Genomic DNA, 17328 nt, shown 5'->3' with positions numbered 1-17328 from the left:
TCCCGTGTCACTAGTGCAAAATCTGATTTGGTGCCAAAACATAAATCATCTTCCATTATTTGGAGGTATTTTGGATTTAAAAATGATGATGTAAACCAGAGCGAGGTGTTGTGCTGGTCGCTTGGCGAAAATTGCGACGAAGCAAGATAGCACAAGAAACATGTTTCACCACATGAAACAACACCATCACGTGCTGCACGAAGAGTGTATCGTGAGAAACACCGGGGACTTTCAGTCATCCCAAAAGAAGCCCAATCAAAGTTTGATTGCTGATGCGTTCAGTAGCGTTACACCGTATTAGTCGACGTCCACCAGACATAAACACATTACAGACGCTATAACATACCACATTGCAAAAGACATGGTACCCATGTACACAGTCTCGAAAGAGGGCTTTTAAAAAAATGGTATCGATATCGAGATATCTGGCGTAATTATCGAGATATGAAATTTTGTCCATATCGTTCAGCCCTACGCTGTGAATACTTTCGGGATGCACTGTATCTACTTACCTTACGGGGCAGCTAATAGATAGATAAAATCTATTTTTTTCTGTATACCTGCCATATTTCACAGGCAAGACCAGTTCAAGTTAATGTTTCACTGTCAGTCAGGTTAGACACGCAATCTGGGAATTTCAATTTTATTTGATTAGAAACAGGAAATCTAGGAGAATTACATAACTGAAAACAAGTGTACACTTTCCAGATCGAAAACTGAACACTAAATGTCTCAGATTACGTAGAACGTTTAGATTACATTGTTCATTGTGACAAAGACTGTGCTATAAATTTGCAAGCCCTAACCACGTTTCCTTCAAGGAAATACATTCTATATTGTTAAATGGCTACCAATTAGGCTACAGTTACATTACATACTGTACATCCATTAAGCTGAGGAGCCAGCAGGATCATTTGCTGCTCAATATAATTTATGGTCTGCAGTTATTCTCTGTGGGTGCTACCTTCAAACTGGAAAGTATCTGCCAATTATAAATACACCTTAAATACTCCATCCCCAACTATCCATTCCCCAACAGTGTTCTGTATATGAACAACATGCTGAGTTTGATCTATGAACCTGCCATACAGGGCTACACTATCAAAAGCATTTATACCTGTTAGGGATGCTGGATCGGTATCGGGTTTCAGCCAAGCCCCATCATTTGTGTATTTGCCTTGTCATAAAGTAAAACCACCTTCCTGTAGCAGCACAACGTCTTATTCTTCTTCTGTTTTAGTGGCGGTTGGCTAGTTTTAAAGCCCCCAAAAAAACAAAGAAGAAGAAGAATCATTATCATGACTAAACATGTCTGCTGTGTGGAAGAGCTTTACTCACTTTAGTCATCCAGACAGTAATTTGTGGATGTGGAGATTATCATTCAATACTACCAACTTGTTGTGATACCTACAAATCACAAACTGAATCCATGGAGTTCACTCAGGAGAAGGCAGCACCAAAACAACAACAAACACTGAACGATGCGTTTAAAAGAAAAGTTTCCTGGACACAGCGTCAAGGAGAAAAAAATGACCAGCCATTTTCTGGAGTACAGAACACAGGTTTTCTGGAGTCAAGGTGCCCACACTTTTTTGGCTCAAGAGCCACTTTTACAATGACCAAGTCAAAACGATCTACCCATATATATATATATATTTACACACACACACTACCGGTCAAAAGTTTTAGTTTTTTTCTGGTGATACTAATTCCTAAAGGTGTTCCAACTTTTCTTGATTACTTACAACCCCCTCTGTCCGCATAAAAGCAGTGTTGGAACACACTGTGGTACCACACCCTCATGAGCATCAGGTGAAGAGTATTGTACTGCAGAAAGTAGTGTGTTGCTACAAAAATGGCAAGAAAAAGGCAATTAACAATGAAAGAGAGACAGACCATCATAACACTTAAAAAAGTAGGTCTTTCCTACAGGGAAATTGCAAAGAAAGTCAAGGTGTCAGTGAGTACAGTTTTCTTCACCATCAAAAGGCACTCAGAAACTGGGGGAAACTCTGACAGGAAGAGGTCTGGCAGACCCAAAGCCACAACTGAATCAGAGTTTCTGAGAGTTAACAGCTTGCGTGATAGGCGGCCCACAGGACAACAGCTTCAAGCACAGCTTAATAGTGGTCGTAGTAAACAAGTCTCAGTTTCATCTATGAAGAGAAGACTTCGAGCTGCAGGTTTGACAGGACGAGTTGCAGCAAGAAAGCCATTGGTAAGATGTCAGAATAAGACAAAGAGGCTTGTCTGGGCTATGAAACACCGCCATTGGACTACTGAAGACTGGAAGAAGGTATTATGAATCAAAATTTCAAATCTTCGGTTCATCACGCAGGATCTTTATATGCCGTCGAGTAGGCGAGAGGATGGTTCCACAGTGTGTGACATCAACTGTCAAACATGGAGGAGGAAGTGTGATGGTTTGGGGCTGTTTTGCTGGATCCAGGGTCGGTGACTTGTACAGAGTAAGAGGCACCCTGAACCAAAATGGCTACCACAGCATTCTGTAGCCCAATGCAATACCCTCTGGTATGCGCCTAGTTGGTCAGAGGTTCATCCTACAGCAAGATAATGACCCAAAACACAAGTCCAAGCTATGCCAGAACTACCTCAGGAAAAAAGAACAAGATGGTAAGCTTGAAAACATGGAGTGGCCAGCACAGTCTCCAGACTTAAACCCCATCGAGCTGGTTTGGGATGAACTGGACAGAAGAGTGAAAGCCAAGCAACCTACAAGAGCCAAACATTTATGGGAACTTCTGCAACAGACTTGGGAAGAACTTTCTGAAGAATATTTGATTTCTATTGTAGAAATAATGCCACAAGTGTGTTCAGCTGTTATATCTGCCAAACGTGGCTACTTTGATGAGTCAAAAGTTTAGAATACATTTTGGTCTATAAACTGATTCCATGATTTCTTTTTCAATTCAAATTGCTTATTTGTTCTATGCTTTCATTTCAGAGTGCAATGAGACACTAAACTGAATAATTTTCAGTAAAAAACTGGAAAAAGTGTGGTGTTCTAAAACTTTTGACCGGTAGTGTATATAAAAACAAAAAAAACGTCCTTCTCACCCTCCTCTTGGGGTGGTATCTGTGTCATCCTCAAGCTCGGGTCCTCTACCAGAGGCTTGGGAGTTTGAGGGTTCTGCGCAGTATCTACTACCACGGGGACCACGCTCGCCTTGACCTTCCACATCTGTTCCAGCTGTTCTTTCAACCCTTGGTACTTTTCAACCTTTTCGTGTTCCTTCTTTCTGATGTTGGCGTCTGCTGGTATCGCCACATCTATCACCACCGCCTTCTTCTGCTCTTTGTCTACCACCACTATGTCCGGCTGGTGAGCCAGGACCCATTTGTCAGTCTGGAAGCTGAAGTCCCACGGCACCTTGGCCCTGTTGTTCTCAGCCACCTTCTGTGGTGCGGGATTTGGGTCCTTCTATAAACAGAGTAATGTGGTGTACACTGTTCAGTGCAGTGAGGAGTGTACAGATTTATACATTGGGGAAGCCAAACAACCCATCCATAAACGCATGTACCAACACAGGAGAGCCAGCTCATCAGGAAACGATTCAGCGGTCCACCTACACCTGAAGGACAAAGGACACTCCTTTGAAGATAACAATGTCCAAATCTTAGCCAGAGAAGACAGATGGTTTGAAAGAGGAGTAAAGGAAGCCATCTATGTCAGACTGGAAAAACCTTCACTAAACAGTGGAGGTGGACTGAGATTTAATCTGCCATCTATTTACAATACAGTTTTAACTTTCCTATTTAAACCTCAGACTTCCCACCAGTCCCATAGAACTGAAGAAGCTGCTCGGATGAGTGGTGAAACGTCTTCTCAAAAAACTCTACAAGTCCAGTTGCCTTTCTTGAAGCTTTGTTGGATATACCATGACCTGGATGACTGAGAATGTTCACAGACATGTGTGTGTGTGTGTGTGTGTGTGTGTGTGTGTGTGTACACACATAATTGTTGCTACAGTGTTAAAAGCTTTAGAAAAATAGCGCTGTCTCTTTAAGAAAGACGGTTGTCTTGCTGTTTGTTTTGGAGGTGCAACAGATAAATGTTTTAGATTAACAGCTAAAACATTTTTTTACAATGGCACGCGATCCACCCGCACTGCCTTCACGATCTACCGGTCGATCGCGATTGATGTAATGGGCACCCCTGGATTACACAGTACTGAATATTGAAATTGCAGAGAACATAGACCTCTGAGTGGATGGTTTGTAGGAGGCTGAACAAAGAAGAACTTTTTATGCTTGTATGGGTGCTGAGAGATGAGGACAAGGAAATGCATCAGGGACCAATCACAGTTGTTAGGGTTTGCATTGCCGCAACGTGTAGTTACATTTCTTGGGAGGTGCATGTCAGGTTGTAGAAGTAACATTCGACTATAAAGCTTTAATATATATAAAATGAGTAGATGTGCGGTTGCTGCCAGACACCTCTGTCTAGTGTTCACTCTTCTAAAAACACACTGGGTAATCTGCTTGGTTATATAATTATAAGTTAGTTGTATCAGTCCGTTGACCTTGACAGTTTGAGGCATTACCTAAAAATAATACCAGAAACACAAATGACAGTAGGTGCAGTAAAGAGGAACTTGTAGTCATGATCTTGCATGACTGAACTAACCACTGGTGCTTTTTTTTTTTATTCTAGCAGATACATTCTGAGTAGTCCCTATAACTGACTGAAATTTCTGATAAAATTTTTATCAAACCAGAAATAACATAGCATTGGTATTTGGTAACTGTATCATCCAATTAATCACCCAATCAATCTCCAATCAATCCAGAAAAGATTGGAGATTACTACGATAAATCTAACCTCATTTCCAGTTACTCTAAAATTACAACAGTGGTAAAGAGACACACCCGAGTTTTATAGCTGTGGGTGAAATGACAGCCAAGATACGAGTTAAAATCAGATTAAAGCTACACATATAAAGAAGCAAGGTGAGAGAGCATGGTTTGGTTTTCAAGGTTAGTGAACTCTGGCCGGTCTGTGGAAACATTGAAATATTCAGCTGCCCAGAAAAACTTGGCCAAAGCTGTGGAAAGTCTGTGTTCGAGTCCATGTTTTTACTAAGAAGTCCAAGTATCCAAACAAAAAAAGGTCTGTGTGTAGAGGTCAAGGGTCACAGCTGCTGACCTTTGACCTTTGTAGAGCTACATCATGTGAGAATCCCAGCAATCCATCATTTCCCTGTTTCTTCTAAAACAAGACATGTTGAATCGTCCAACACTGAGCTAAGACCTTTACAAATATATTCTCAAGAAAGATTTAAAAACCTCAGGTCCATTCAAAGCTAATCCTGCCTGTTAGCTAAACTTAGCACAAATATTGCTAACCTGGTGGTTATGTCTTTAATACATTCATTATTGTTTGGTGTAGCACTCCATAAACAACCCAAACTAAAAAAAACTTTTATTTTCTATCACATAAAACACACAAAAAGATCAACGTCTCATAATTAAGACAGCCAGACTTAAACAAAAAGTAGAATCAGCCAGGGATTATACGAAGTTGTGTGGACTGTGTCAAGGCTTCATTCCATTCAATTCCACATCAATGCTGCTCTACCTAATGAGCATCCTGAAAATTAGGGCTGAACGATTAATTGCATTTGCGATTATATCGCGATATGATAAAAATTACGTCACGTGACGCGAGCGACGCGGATGATAAACGTCTGACCTGGACGATGTCTCTGAGCGGTGTGCGCACCCGCGACGGACGGCTTGTTTACCTGTAATTTGCTACTACTAGTTTTTTTTGCAACATGGCTGAATATTTGTCTGACTCTGAGGTTGTGGACGAACCATAGCGGTAGCAAATTACTGGTAAACAAGCCGACCGTCGCGGCTGCGCGTGCCGCTCAGAGGTCAGAAGACATTATCCGGGATGATGTTAACACGTAACTCCGGACTCAACGGGGAATAGCACTAGCGTATCATAACAAAGTATTGGCGAAATGAACGAGTTTCGCTGCAGATAATGCGTTATTTAGAGGCTGCATTTCGATGCCCTGGCCACTCCCGCTATATGGATATACGCTGATCTAATTATCTCCTGAACAAGTGCAAACATAAGTGATATTGGTGAGTAAACGATATTTTATGCTAGAAATAAGGTCCAGGTTGTAAAAAACAGTAGTTTCCCTTTAAATGCACAGTGGCCACAGATGTTTCTGTAATGAGCTGTTAAATAAAAATGTCATTTATTTCAAGTCATACATCTTTTAATTTAATTCTAACAAATAGGCCCAGCCTATGGGAAAGAACATTTTACACTAAATGTATCTAATATTGTGTTGTTCATATTTAAATCATTCATTATGTTTTGTTGGGAAATAAAAGAGGATAAAATAAAAAATAAATAAAAAATCGCATATTGGGGAAAAAAATCGCAATTAGATTATTTTCCCAAATCGTTCAGCCCTACTGAAAATAAGGCTTCATTCAACTGTAAAAATTAGGGGACTTCTTTAACAGAGACTGACTAAAATGGTGCCTGCTTGGGATGCACCTTGAACATTCCTGGCCAAAACCGAAAATGGAGAAATCGAGGTTGAAAACCGAAAAAAGAAAGAAAAAAAAAAAAAACGAAAGAAATTATTATGACAATAATTAGTAGTACCATTGCATTTATGGCTATGACTGTGTACTAACCTCACTAACATCAAGGCATTGCAATTCCATAAATGAATAGTAAGGTTTCAAAGAATAAATCGATTACAAAATTATGAAAATATTTCTTTAGCACATTCCAACAATGCACAATATAAAATTAAATTAAATTAAAAAAAATTTTTTTAACTTGATCCCACTCATGTGTACATTACATAATTATGGAGCTGAGCATTTCTGTTATTATTTTTATTAAGAAAAATTGGTGCACTGCACCTGTAGAAAAATAGTGATGTCCCTTTAAGAATTGCAAACAAAAAAAACAAAAAGGTGAATGTTTGTCTTGCTGTTTGTTTTGGCGGTGCAGCAGATAAATGATTAGACTAACATGTAAAACAGTTTTTTTCCAATGGCACGCGATCTACCTGCACTGCCTTCGCAATCTACCAGTCAACGTATTGGACACCCCTGCGCAGACATGCCCGTGCAGGCCGCGGTTGTTGCTTGCATCATCACAACATCCTGTTTCGGCCGTGTTGTTTCGGTGCTAAAAGTCTCTCAGTGGCCCGAATATTCGATGCATCCCTAGTGCCTACAATATCAGCACGGCTGCTACAGATGAGCATTTCGCTCAATCTCAAAACAAGAACAACAAACTTGTAAATGCTAATAAGTACTTTGGTAATGCTACTTTCTTGCACAATTGCAAGTTAATAGTGTTTAGTGCTGCAACAAACTATTTTTTCAATCGTTTTTTTCCTGTCAGTTATTTTTTTCAATTAATGTGTTGACCAAATAGTCAATTAATGCTTTGCTGGTGCCGTGCTAACAATCAGCATCAAAATTAGCATCTTCTCTCGAGTCTTGGTCAAGTTTTAAAAACTGATAAGGATACAAGGACTCTCAGGCTCTGACCACCAACCAACAATCTGACTAAATTCAGTGGCTCAGCTACAATGGGAAGCACTTACTGGTCATATTTCCACCCTTTGCAGGATAAAAATACCGTAAATTCCGGACTATAAGCCGCTACTTTTGTCACTTGCTTTGGACCCTGCGGTTTATACAACGGTGGATGGATTTTTACAGCTAACGGTCACCAGGGGCGCACTATCATGTCATAGACGATGACACGAGGATTAAGAACTGACTTTTCTGGTATAGTAGGCTGGTTATTTTGATACAGTAAACGGCCGTGTTACTGCACCTTTACTGCTGTGTTGGCTGTTTTCGAAAAAGATGCTGGTTATTTTGTTGAGCAGCCGGGTTACTGCACTTTTGCTGCCGTGTTACAGGCAAGCACTTTTACAAACAAATTAAATTTAGCCATTTAACGTTATTGCCTCGTCAAGCGTTAAGCGCACTACTACGGTAGGCCTACTATGACTGCAGGAAGTGCGCTAAGAGCGCACCGTTGTATTATTTGTGCACTGCACAAATGTGTTTGATCGAAAGATTTATGTTTGTCAAATGTAAATAAATGAGACGCTTTGCGTTTCCAAACAGTCATTTCTGTCCCGACAATCCCCTCCGTGGTAGAAGAAACCCTTACGGTAATTAAACATTAAAACACCAGCGGTTTATAGTCGGGTGCGGCTTATAGTCGGGTGCGGCTTATATATGGAACAATCTGTAGTTTCCCCAAAATTTAGCTGGTGCGGCTTATATTCAGGTGCGCCTTATAGTCCGGAAAATACGGCAGTTCAGACAATAAACACCTGTCAAGTGTCTGGGTCTCGGTTTAGTGAATTTCCTTACTTTTGTATTCTATGAAATTCAACATATTTATACAGTCAACATTATTGATGGTGTCAAACATCATTGCAGCCGTAGACCAAGCACACAATACAATACAACAATAGGCCGCAAATTGGCTGTAATGTGTATTAATAATACAAGTGCGTTCCTCAATACAATCTAGCTACTGAGGTAAATCATACTCAACCTTACCAATGGTAATTAATGGCAGAATATAGCAAACAACACCTTTCCAATTTAGGCCTACACAGTGTAAGACTTATACTGAATTGTCACAACATGGTCAATGGTATTTACTTCTCCCGTCAGTGATTTTAATGTTGTGGCTGATTGATCGGTGAGGAGGGATATTATGAAGTGATTTCACAGTTTGTTATGTTGGAATTTTTTGGTTGTTTTAAAAATTAAAGGAGAATTACCGTTCTTTGGCTAACATTGCTAGTGCTATTCTCCGTCAAGTCCGAAGTTACCTGTTATCATCATCCGGGGTGATGTCATCTTTCTGAGTGCCGCACTCACCCACGACGGTCGGCTTGTTTACCTGTAGTATGCTACTGCTAGTTTTTTGCAACATGGCTGAATATTTTTCCAATTCCCAGGCTGTGGATGACGACTTTGTTTATAATGGACATCCTTACCATTTTGAGCCAGATTATTCAGATGAGGAGCTCGTTGAAAGGAGGATGCGGAGGCAGAGAGAGGAACAGCTGGACAAAGAACAACAAACCGCTGCACGTTCGCAAATAGATAACAGGTAACTCTGGGCTCAATTTGGACAGCACTAGTGTATCATAACAAAATATTGGTGAAATGAACAAGTTTCGCGGCAGATAATGCTTTATTTAGAGGCTGCGTTTCGGTGCACCAGTCACTCCCACTATATGGATGGCCCCTGTGCCATTATGAAGTTTGTGTTTACAAGCCCTAATCAAGAAAAATGTGAATACCCACAGACACATTAACAGGGAAGGGTAAAAATAGTCTAGGATGATTCAGACTGCAGAAAAACTTACTCACCCTCACAAGCAGCTGGCTGCTGATTATTTCTCACCCAGAAACATACGAGTCCCTTTAGGTCTGGTGAAGCCTGCGATTACATGACTGTGAGAACTGGAGCTGAGTAAAGGTGGAGCCACGAAAATTACAAAGAGCAGAGGAAGATGTGGACACGCCCTAGTGTTTGAATGAGGCCATCTCCCTCGACACGCCTGTGACTGACTTCTCCGCTATGAGTGCCACACTGCTAACACCCTGCAGCTCATGCAGTGTCTGTTCACACAAGAACTGCAGGATCAGACTGAGTTACAACAGGAAGGTTAAAAGTAAGAGTGCAGGAAAGTTTGTCTGAAACTGAAGAACTTATCCCCTGCTGAGTCACACAGGAAGTTCTGTTTGGCTTTATCAAGATCATAAAGTCCAGATCCTGAAAGGTCCTGAAAAGTTTCTACTGCTTTTTCTCAGCTATGTTGAATATTTCCTTTTTAGGTCTACACTAACCTAAACTACTTCTTTCCGCTACTTGAATATCTCTATGCATGTTAACTACTGTAATTTCCGGACTATAAGGCGCACCTGAATATAAGAGAAATGACTGTTTGGAAACGCAAAGCGTCCCATTTATTTACATTTGAGAAACACAATAAATCTTTCAATCAATCAATCAATCAATCAAACTTTCACATCTTTGACATTACAAACAGCATTCGTGCAGTGCACTTCCTGCAGTCATAGTACCATAGTAGTGCAGTATAACAAAAAACAAAGCTTACAACGCTTGACGAGGCAATAAAGTTAAATGGCTAAATTTAATTCATTTTTAAAAGTGCTTGCCTGTAACACGGCAGCAAAAGTGCAGTAACCCGGCTGCTCAACAAAATAACCAGCATCTTTTTCGAAAACAGCCAACACAGCAGTAAAGGTGCAGTAACACGGCCGTTTACTGTATCAAAATAACAGCCTACTATACCAGAAAAGTCAGCCAGATCGATCGCCTTTAACTTAAAAGCAGCTCTCGTACTGCATTTGGGCTCACTTGGTTTGTTTTGCTCTCGTTACCTGGCGCGAACTGTCTGTCTCGCTCTTGCGCTTCCATGATAGTGCGCCCCTGGTGACTGTTAGCTGTAAAAATCCATATATCCGTTGTATAAGCTGCAGGGTCCAAAGCAAGTGACAAAAGTAGCGGCTTATAGTCCGGAAATTACGGTAAATATGAGTTAACATCGCACCAGGCCCGATCCAAAAAAGTCACCAGCTCTACCAGAACTCAGCTCCTGTAAATTATCAACAATCAACAAGCAAACACCAATTCAACCAATCACTACAAGCGCTAATAAATGTGTTCCCTGACCATAGAAAATCAACCTAAGGGTGTCCCATGAACCTGTAACCGCTTTTTCCTGTTAAGGGTCGTGGGGTCTGCTGGAGCCTATCCCAGCTGTCATCGGGCGAGAGGCAGGGTACACCCTGGACAAGTCGCCAGTCTATCGCAGGGCTAACACAGAGAGAGAGACAACCATTCACATGCACACCTACGGCCAATTTAGAATCACCAATTAACCTAATGAGAATGTCTTTGGACAGTGGGAGGAAGCCGGAGTACCCCGAGAGACACAGGGAGAACATGCAAACTCTACACAGAAAGAATTATTTGTTACATTAGCAAGCTATCATGCTGACAACTTGGACAATGCAGAAATGGGCGCTGTCAGTGGTCCTGCCTATTGGCTGGCCCTCGATGCCAAGCTAAAAGTGTGACCAAAAGTAGCAAAACGTAGCTAATATGCAGCTAGAAATTATGATCTTATTCTAGAACATATTCTACAACATCTACAGTAATAGTCTATGACAGTCATCAAGTTCGAGGAGTGTGCGGTATTCAGTTGCAGTCACAGTTTAAAATGGCAGCGACCATTTCCACCATATTTTGGTTTTATTTAAATACAGTGATCGTCCATCTTCAGCTCACAGTGTCAATGCCAACATGAACATGTGTAACAGGTAAACTCATTACCATTTTCACCATATGACTGAATATTAGCAACAGTTAATCAACAGTTAATTAACTATTTATAAAAACATCTGAAGGTTTGTTAATGTTCAGTTGCACAAAAATGTAAAGTTTTCTAATGATTCAAGCTAGCTCTGGTATAATGTTTTTTTTGTGAAACCTTGAAAGAGTCGGTACAACCATGTGTTGCCCAAGGCAGTGAATGTCACAGTCCAACAAGGAACTCATTATTTGTAGCAGACTGTAAAAAGCATTACAAATAACCGCTGCTGGGAAGCTTGTGTAATGATAGCACAGTTTCGAAATTGTATCAGGCTTACTTTTCTGTGTTATGTAATGTTTCTTTCTCAAAGGATGTGAAATCCAGCGCACAGCATCAATCACGAGCTGATAATGAGCAAAATCATCGGGTGCAGTCTTTGGAAGACATTTTCTGCAGAGCTGGGATTTCACAACAAAGTCCACTGATAATGAAAAGGAAAACACAGTGGTTTAAAGGGTGCAAAGTACTTGTGTAATTGTAACCCTTCTGTTTTGCTCTTTGGTGTCTCTAACTGCTAAATTCTCGACCGTGTTCGGCAGCTAACTGTTAAACTGCTAGCATTTACCCAATTCCTTTAGCTGAAAACTAGAAAATCAAAGCAAGAAGCTTAAAATATGGAATAGTAATTTAATTCCTTGTACAAAAATATGTTTCAGTCAGGCAGAATAGTTAGGCAATGCTGTCACATTGCCAAGTCATGACATAACTGACATTTATGTTTCAAAAATGGGCTGTCTTTCTTAAATTGCTAAACACTGCCCCAGCTAAGCCAAAGAGACAGCGCTGCTTCAATATTCCAGCTAACTGCAACATAACTGAAAATGTTTGTATTGGATTTATAAAGCAATGAAAATTTGTGTCTCAACATAACTCACATTTATAAACTTATATAAAAAGGAATACTGTAAGACCTTTTGTCAAAACAGTCTGTATTAAAAATGGGTCAAATCATCAGAAACCCAAGTTTTAAAAACTCAACATTTGAATTAAGATTTTTTTTTTTGCACACTGGGTACTCTCATCGAATCGTTGAATGAGTATGAATGAATTGTGAAATTGCGACTGTCACGTGTGTGTGTGTAAAGAATTTCGAGTTTTCAATTTTTTTTTATTTTGAGATATGAAAATAACCACTTAGTGTGGAACCAGTCAACTGAATGGTGAATTTAAGCTATTCCAATTGGTTTGTAAATATAATATAACATTAGAATATTGATTATAGCGTCTTTAAATAACAGGAAGACACTTTGACATAGTTGCTCATATACTCCGACAAACAGAACATATAGAAACTATTTGTATTGGATTTAGAAAGGCAATGACAAACCCGAACTGCTTTACACAATTAAGTGTCAAACAGCTCCCAAAGCTGGACTACATTTGCTGTCAACCTAATTGATTCATCGAGTGGTTCCAACATTACACAACAAACTCCACTACACGTCATCAGTCTTCTTGGCAGGTACACCAAACATCACTGTCAGTCTCTGTGCTGCAGCTGCTGATGGGGGTCAGATGTGTGTTGATTTAACCAGCCCGTGACTCTACTTCCGGGCCCGCCCAACATGCAGCAAACAGAGCCGGCAGAGCGAGCTAGTCACACAGGTAGACACACCTGAAAGCCAGCCAAATGGGAGGCTCCACAATTCTAACTCACATTACACACCTTCCAAGTCACTATGGAGACATTATAAAAGGGGTAAGAACACCATTAATTATAATATATTGAGTATGAGTAACAGAACCACCCTGAGTTCGATTATATGTATTTAAGAGATACAAACACCCCAACGTCACACATCGACTCATTCTGGAGCAGCCGTTATGTGACTAATATAGGACACTATAAAGGATATATATGAGTATACTTTAAACTAAATATAGGGTAGCTTAGTCACATTAAATGTCATTCATTCACTCTTAAAGAACACTTTAAGAGATATAAGCACCATAGAATAAATGTCAACTTCACATGGAGTATAAAAGTTACCATATAAATCAGTATAAACTTATTAAAAGGACAATTTAAGAGGTAACCACTACAAAGTTACACATCAACTCAATACAGAACAGCTAAATCACATCATAAGCCATTATGTGACTAAGACAGGAGAACTTAAGAGATACACACACACTATAAAATAGATGTTAACTCAACTTTCTGCACCAAGAACACATGTAAATCACTACAGATGTTTTAAAGAGACATTTTAGGAGATTTTAGGAGACTTAACCTGAAAGTAGCTTAAATCACATTATAAGTAATTATTATGTGATATAAACACTATTGGGCCACTGAAAACTAAATCTGGGGTGGCTAAGTCACATTAAAGGTCATTAAATCAATATTATGGAGGGCTTTAAGAGATATACGCACCACAAAATAAATGTAAACTCAACTTGGAGAAAGAAAGTCAATATAGAAAATAATCTGAATAGTATAGAAATTGCTTAGGTCACTGTAGACAAAGTTTGGGGTGGCAAAGTCAACATTTAAATTCATTAAGGCAATATTATAGAACACCCTATGAGTGTAAACTCAAGTTGGAGCACCACCGTCACGAAACATAAGCCACTACAGAAGTACTGTAGGGACACTTAAAAAGATGTAACCACCACAGACTAGAATAAAAGAATAATAATAGAATAAATTTGGTGTAGATAAAATGTGGTTATGGAGTCAACTCCTTCTTGGTCACGTAGCCACAGACTACACATAGCCTGGTAGTGTGTAATAGGTCATTGTCCTATAGAAGAACTAAATATTCAGTCCCACTAGGGATGGGATGGCATCTCACTACAGCTTACGTTTGCTCCATACCATGACATCTCCTCCTTCATGCTTTGCGAAGGTAACAACACATGGTGGGTGCAACCAAAGACCAAAGTCCACATTTCCATTGGTCTACTGTGTGCAAATAAAAATAACAAGCTTAAAAGGTTCCAAAACAGGCTCTATATCCGAGGCGTACTGCAGATAAAATGTTGATTATCCAAAACCTTTAGAGTACTTAATTATTTTTTTATTTAAAATGAAATGGAATTACATTTGATTCCTTAAAATTTGATTCCTCCTTCAGTTAAAAATATGGATTTAAGTAACCAGAGCTGCTTAAACAATCTGGTCAAACTAAAGCATAAACAGACAATATTCAGATTTAGACGAAGAAGTGACACTTGTGAAACTGAAATTTGCGCTTCAAAAAAGTGACTTTCTTAAAAGCTCAACTGTGCTCACCAGCTAGTTGCTAACTTGCTAGCATGTAATAATAATAATTGTAACCCTTAATTGTCCCGCAATGGAGAAATTTCAGTTCCTGCTGTTTGACCCATCCAGGGAACCTCAGCCATGGACATGGTGGGGGGCGAACCTGGGACCCAAACCTGGGACCCCTCGGTCCCCAAGCTGCACCTCTAACCACTATGCCACAGCTCCCCAAAATGTATGGGGTTCTTTTAGTGTTTCTGATGAAAACTAGGAAACCAAAACAACAGGTTTTTCTTCTAGAATTGTCACAAAATACAAAAGACCTTGAGGAACTTGAAATATTAAACATATTATGGTATGTTTAATATGTTTTCTTTGTGTTCCTTCATCGATTTGAACACAAGGGGAATGCATTAAGGGATACAAACAAATTTAAGTCACCATAAACTCAATTAGTAGCTACTAAGTCTCATTATTATCCATTATGTAACAAATACAGGAGGCGTTAAGCGTTATAAACACCATATATTCAGAAGTAGTCACTAAAACATGTTATAGGTCATTACGTATATTATAGGACATGTTAAGGGATATAAACAATATAAAGTCATTACAGACTCCATTGTTACCACCAGAGGCACAATATAGGCCACCATAAAAATAAAATATTTACATCTTAAGACACAAACACAAGTCATTGTAAACTGAATACGGTGTAAAGTCCATTAGGAGTAGCTAAATCATATCATGAGTTTTCAGTATTTTATAAGTAGCTGTGAGACATTATAAGTCATTACTTGAATATTATATTCGTGGACACAAACACAATGAAGTCACTGTAAACTCAATTTGAAGTCACATTATGAGCCAGTATGTGAATATGTATGACACTAAAAGGCTGAGTAGGGCTCATGTGAACACAAAGTCCTGGAGGTTTTCTGCCCGAAATAAACACCAGGTAACGACTTTCAAACATATAGCGAATGACCTGGAGTTGCTCAACGCCCCCTTAGAGGTTGATCTAATGGTTTAGTTGACTTCTATCGACGCTGGAAAAGCCGAAAAATAGGCAGTTAAATGCGGTTTCGCGTCCACCTTTCCTCTTACCTGCATACCAGGAACTTCCATGGTGACTTCTTAGTATGAACGCCCTTTTCCTCCTCCAGGTCTTGTTCTTCTGCTTCTGCTTTTTCAGTGTTGTCCCCCAAAACAATAACCCTCCCAAAAACGAAGAAACACGTCGAAGACAAAAGAAATAATACCCGAGAGGAAAGACGGCTGAAATGAACAAAGTACAAACACAGTGAGTAAAAAAGTCTGCTGCCTGAGAAATCGCTGGTTACTGCCTACTTCAAGGGAGGAGCAACGAAATCTGTAAATGTCAGTTCCACACATGTCTACCGCCACCTTGTGTTTCTATCTATCTATCCATCTATCTATCTATCTATCTATCTCCCGAAGAGGAGAATTCAATTCACTATGTGACACATAAAACTTCCGGGTATTTTAAAAATTAAATGACATTATGACTTAGACTGGGCGGCACAGTGGCGAGGTGGTTAGCACTGATGCCTCACAGCGAGAAGGTCCAGGGTGTACCCCGCCTCTCGGACGATGACAGCTGGGATAGGCTCCAGCAGACCCCGCGACCCTTCACAGGAATAAGCGGTTACAGAAGATGAATGAATGAATGAATATGACTTAGACTCAGAGTTAAACAGACTGTATTCACCCACAAGGCAAATTGCTTGGTCGCAGTAGCTTAGTTGCACATAAAAACACTCTTGTGAACCACAAGTAAAAATAAAAAAATAAAAAAATAAAAATATATAACTCAGGCCCCTCTTGTACACAGCATCACTGTTGTCCCTCCAGTCCAGTCTGTTCTTCACATAGATAGATAGATAGATAGATAGATAGATACTTGTAGTGGTCCACTACTTCCAGTTCCTTCCACTACTTCCAGGTTGACGAGGCTATGACCACAGATGAGTAGTATGGAGCTCCACAGAGGCATTAAAACTACTATGTAAAGAGGAAATATTTTTAAATTATTATTACAATATGTTTTCTTTTATATATATATATATACAGTACATACATACATACATACGTACTAAAAGATTGTTCAATTTCTTAACAATGAGATAAACTGAAGAGTTTTATTATCACATATTTTGTATGATAATATGTAAAATACATAGTTATTATAAATCTTATTGTATATGTATTTTTAAATGCACGTGGTATATTATGTATGTAGCTTCGTATATCTTAATTTAATTAAATTCGCAGTATTATTTCCTAAGGTCCTGGAAGGAAGCGGCAGGTTCCAACCTGACGTCACCCGGAAAAAGGGACACAGGGGGCGGAGCCCGTCAGAAGATGGCGTTCGTTCGCTGTAGACGAGACCTCTGCGGCGTTATTTGCCTAATTTTAACTTATTTCAGCGTGTTCTACGCGGACTACGTGGTCATACAATATGTCCTCATCCCTGCCTACTCGGACAGGTGGGTAATTTGTGTGTTTGTACCGTTAAAAACCGACATGGCGTCTTCTCTGGGAGCTGCCTCCATTCATTTGACAGCCATGAGATCTAGCAGCATCCTCACGCTTTGGTTTTCGGTTTGTTTACGAGCTGAGGCGTCTGATTCGTTCCATAACAGT

The 17328-nt window shown here is 39.7% G+C and overlaps 1 protein-coding gene across 2 annotated transcripts in view; it reads right to left on the bottom strand.

The window, feature by feature from the left end:
• Positions 1-16015, bottom strand: part of stk26 (serine/threonine protein kinase 26) — a 56766-nt gene extending 40751 nt beyond the window's left edge. The window contains exon 1 of one of the 2 annotated variants that reach the window (XM_084546741.1): positions 15769-16015. In XM_084546741.1, coding sequence (XP_084402867.1) covers positions 15769-15789 — 21 coding nt within the window. In that variant the 5' untranslated portion in view covers positions 15790-16015. The remainder of the gene's footprint in view (positions 1-15768) is intronic. The other variant, XM_084546742.1, reaches the window with a different exon arrangement.
• Between the last annotated feature and the right edge of the window lie 1313 nt (positions 16016-17328).

Source organism: Chelon labrosus (assembly GCF_963514085.1).
Source record: "Chelon labrosus genome assembly, chromosome: 1".
Taxonomy (NCBI): domain Eukaryota; kingdom Metazoa; phylum Chordata; class Actinopteri; order Mugiliformes; family Mugilidae; genus Chelon; species Chelon labrosus.
The sequence above is the reverse complement of the archived record's forward strand: the minus strand, read 5'-3'. Positions and strand labels throughout refer to the sequence as shown.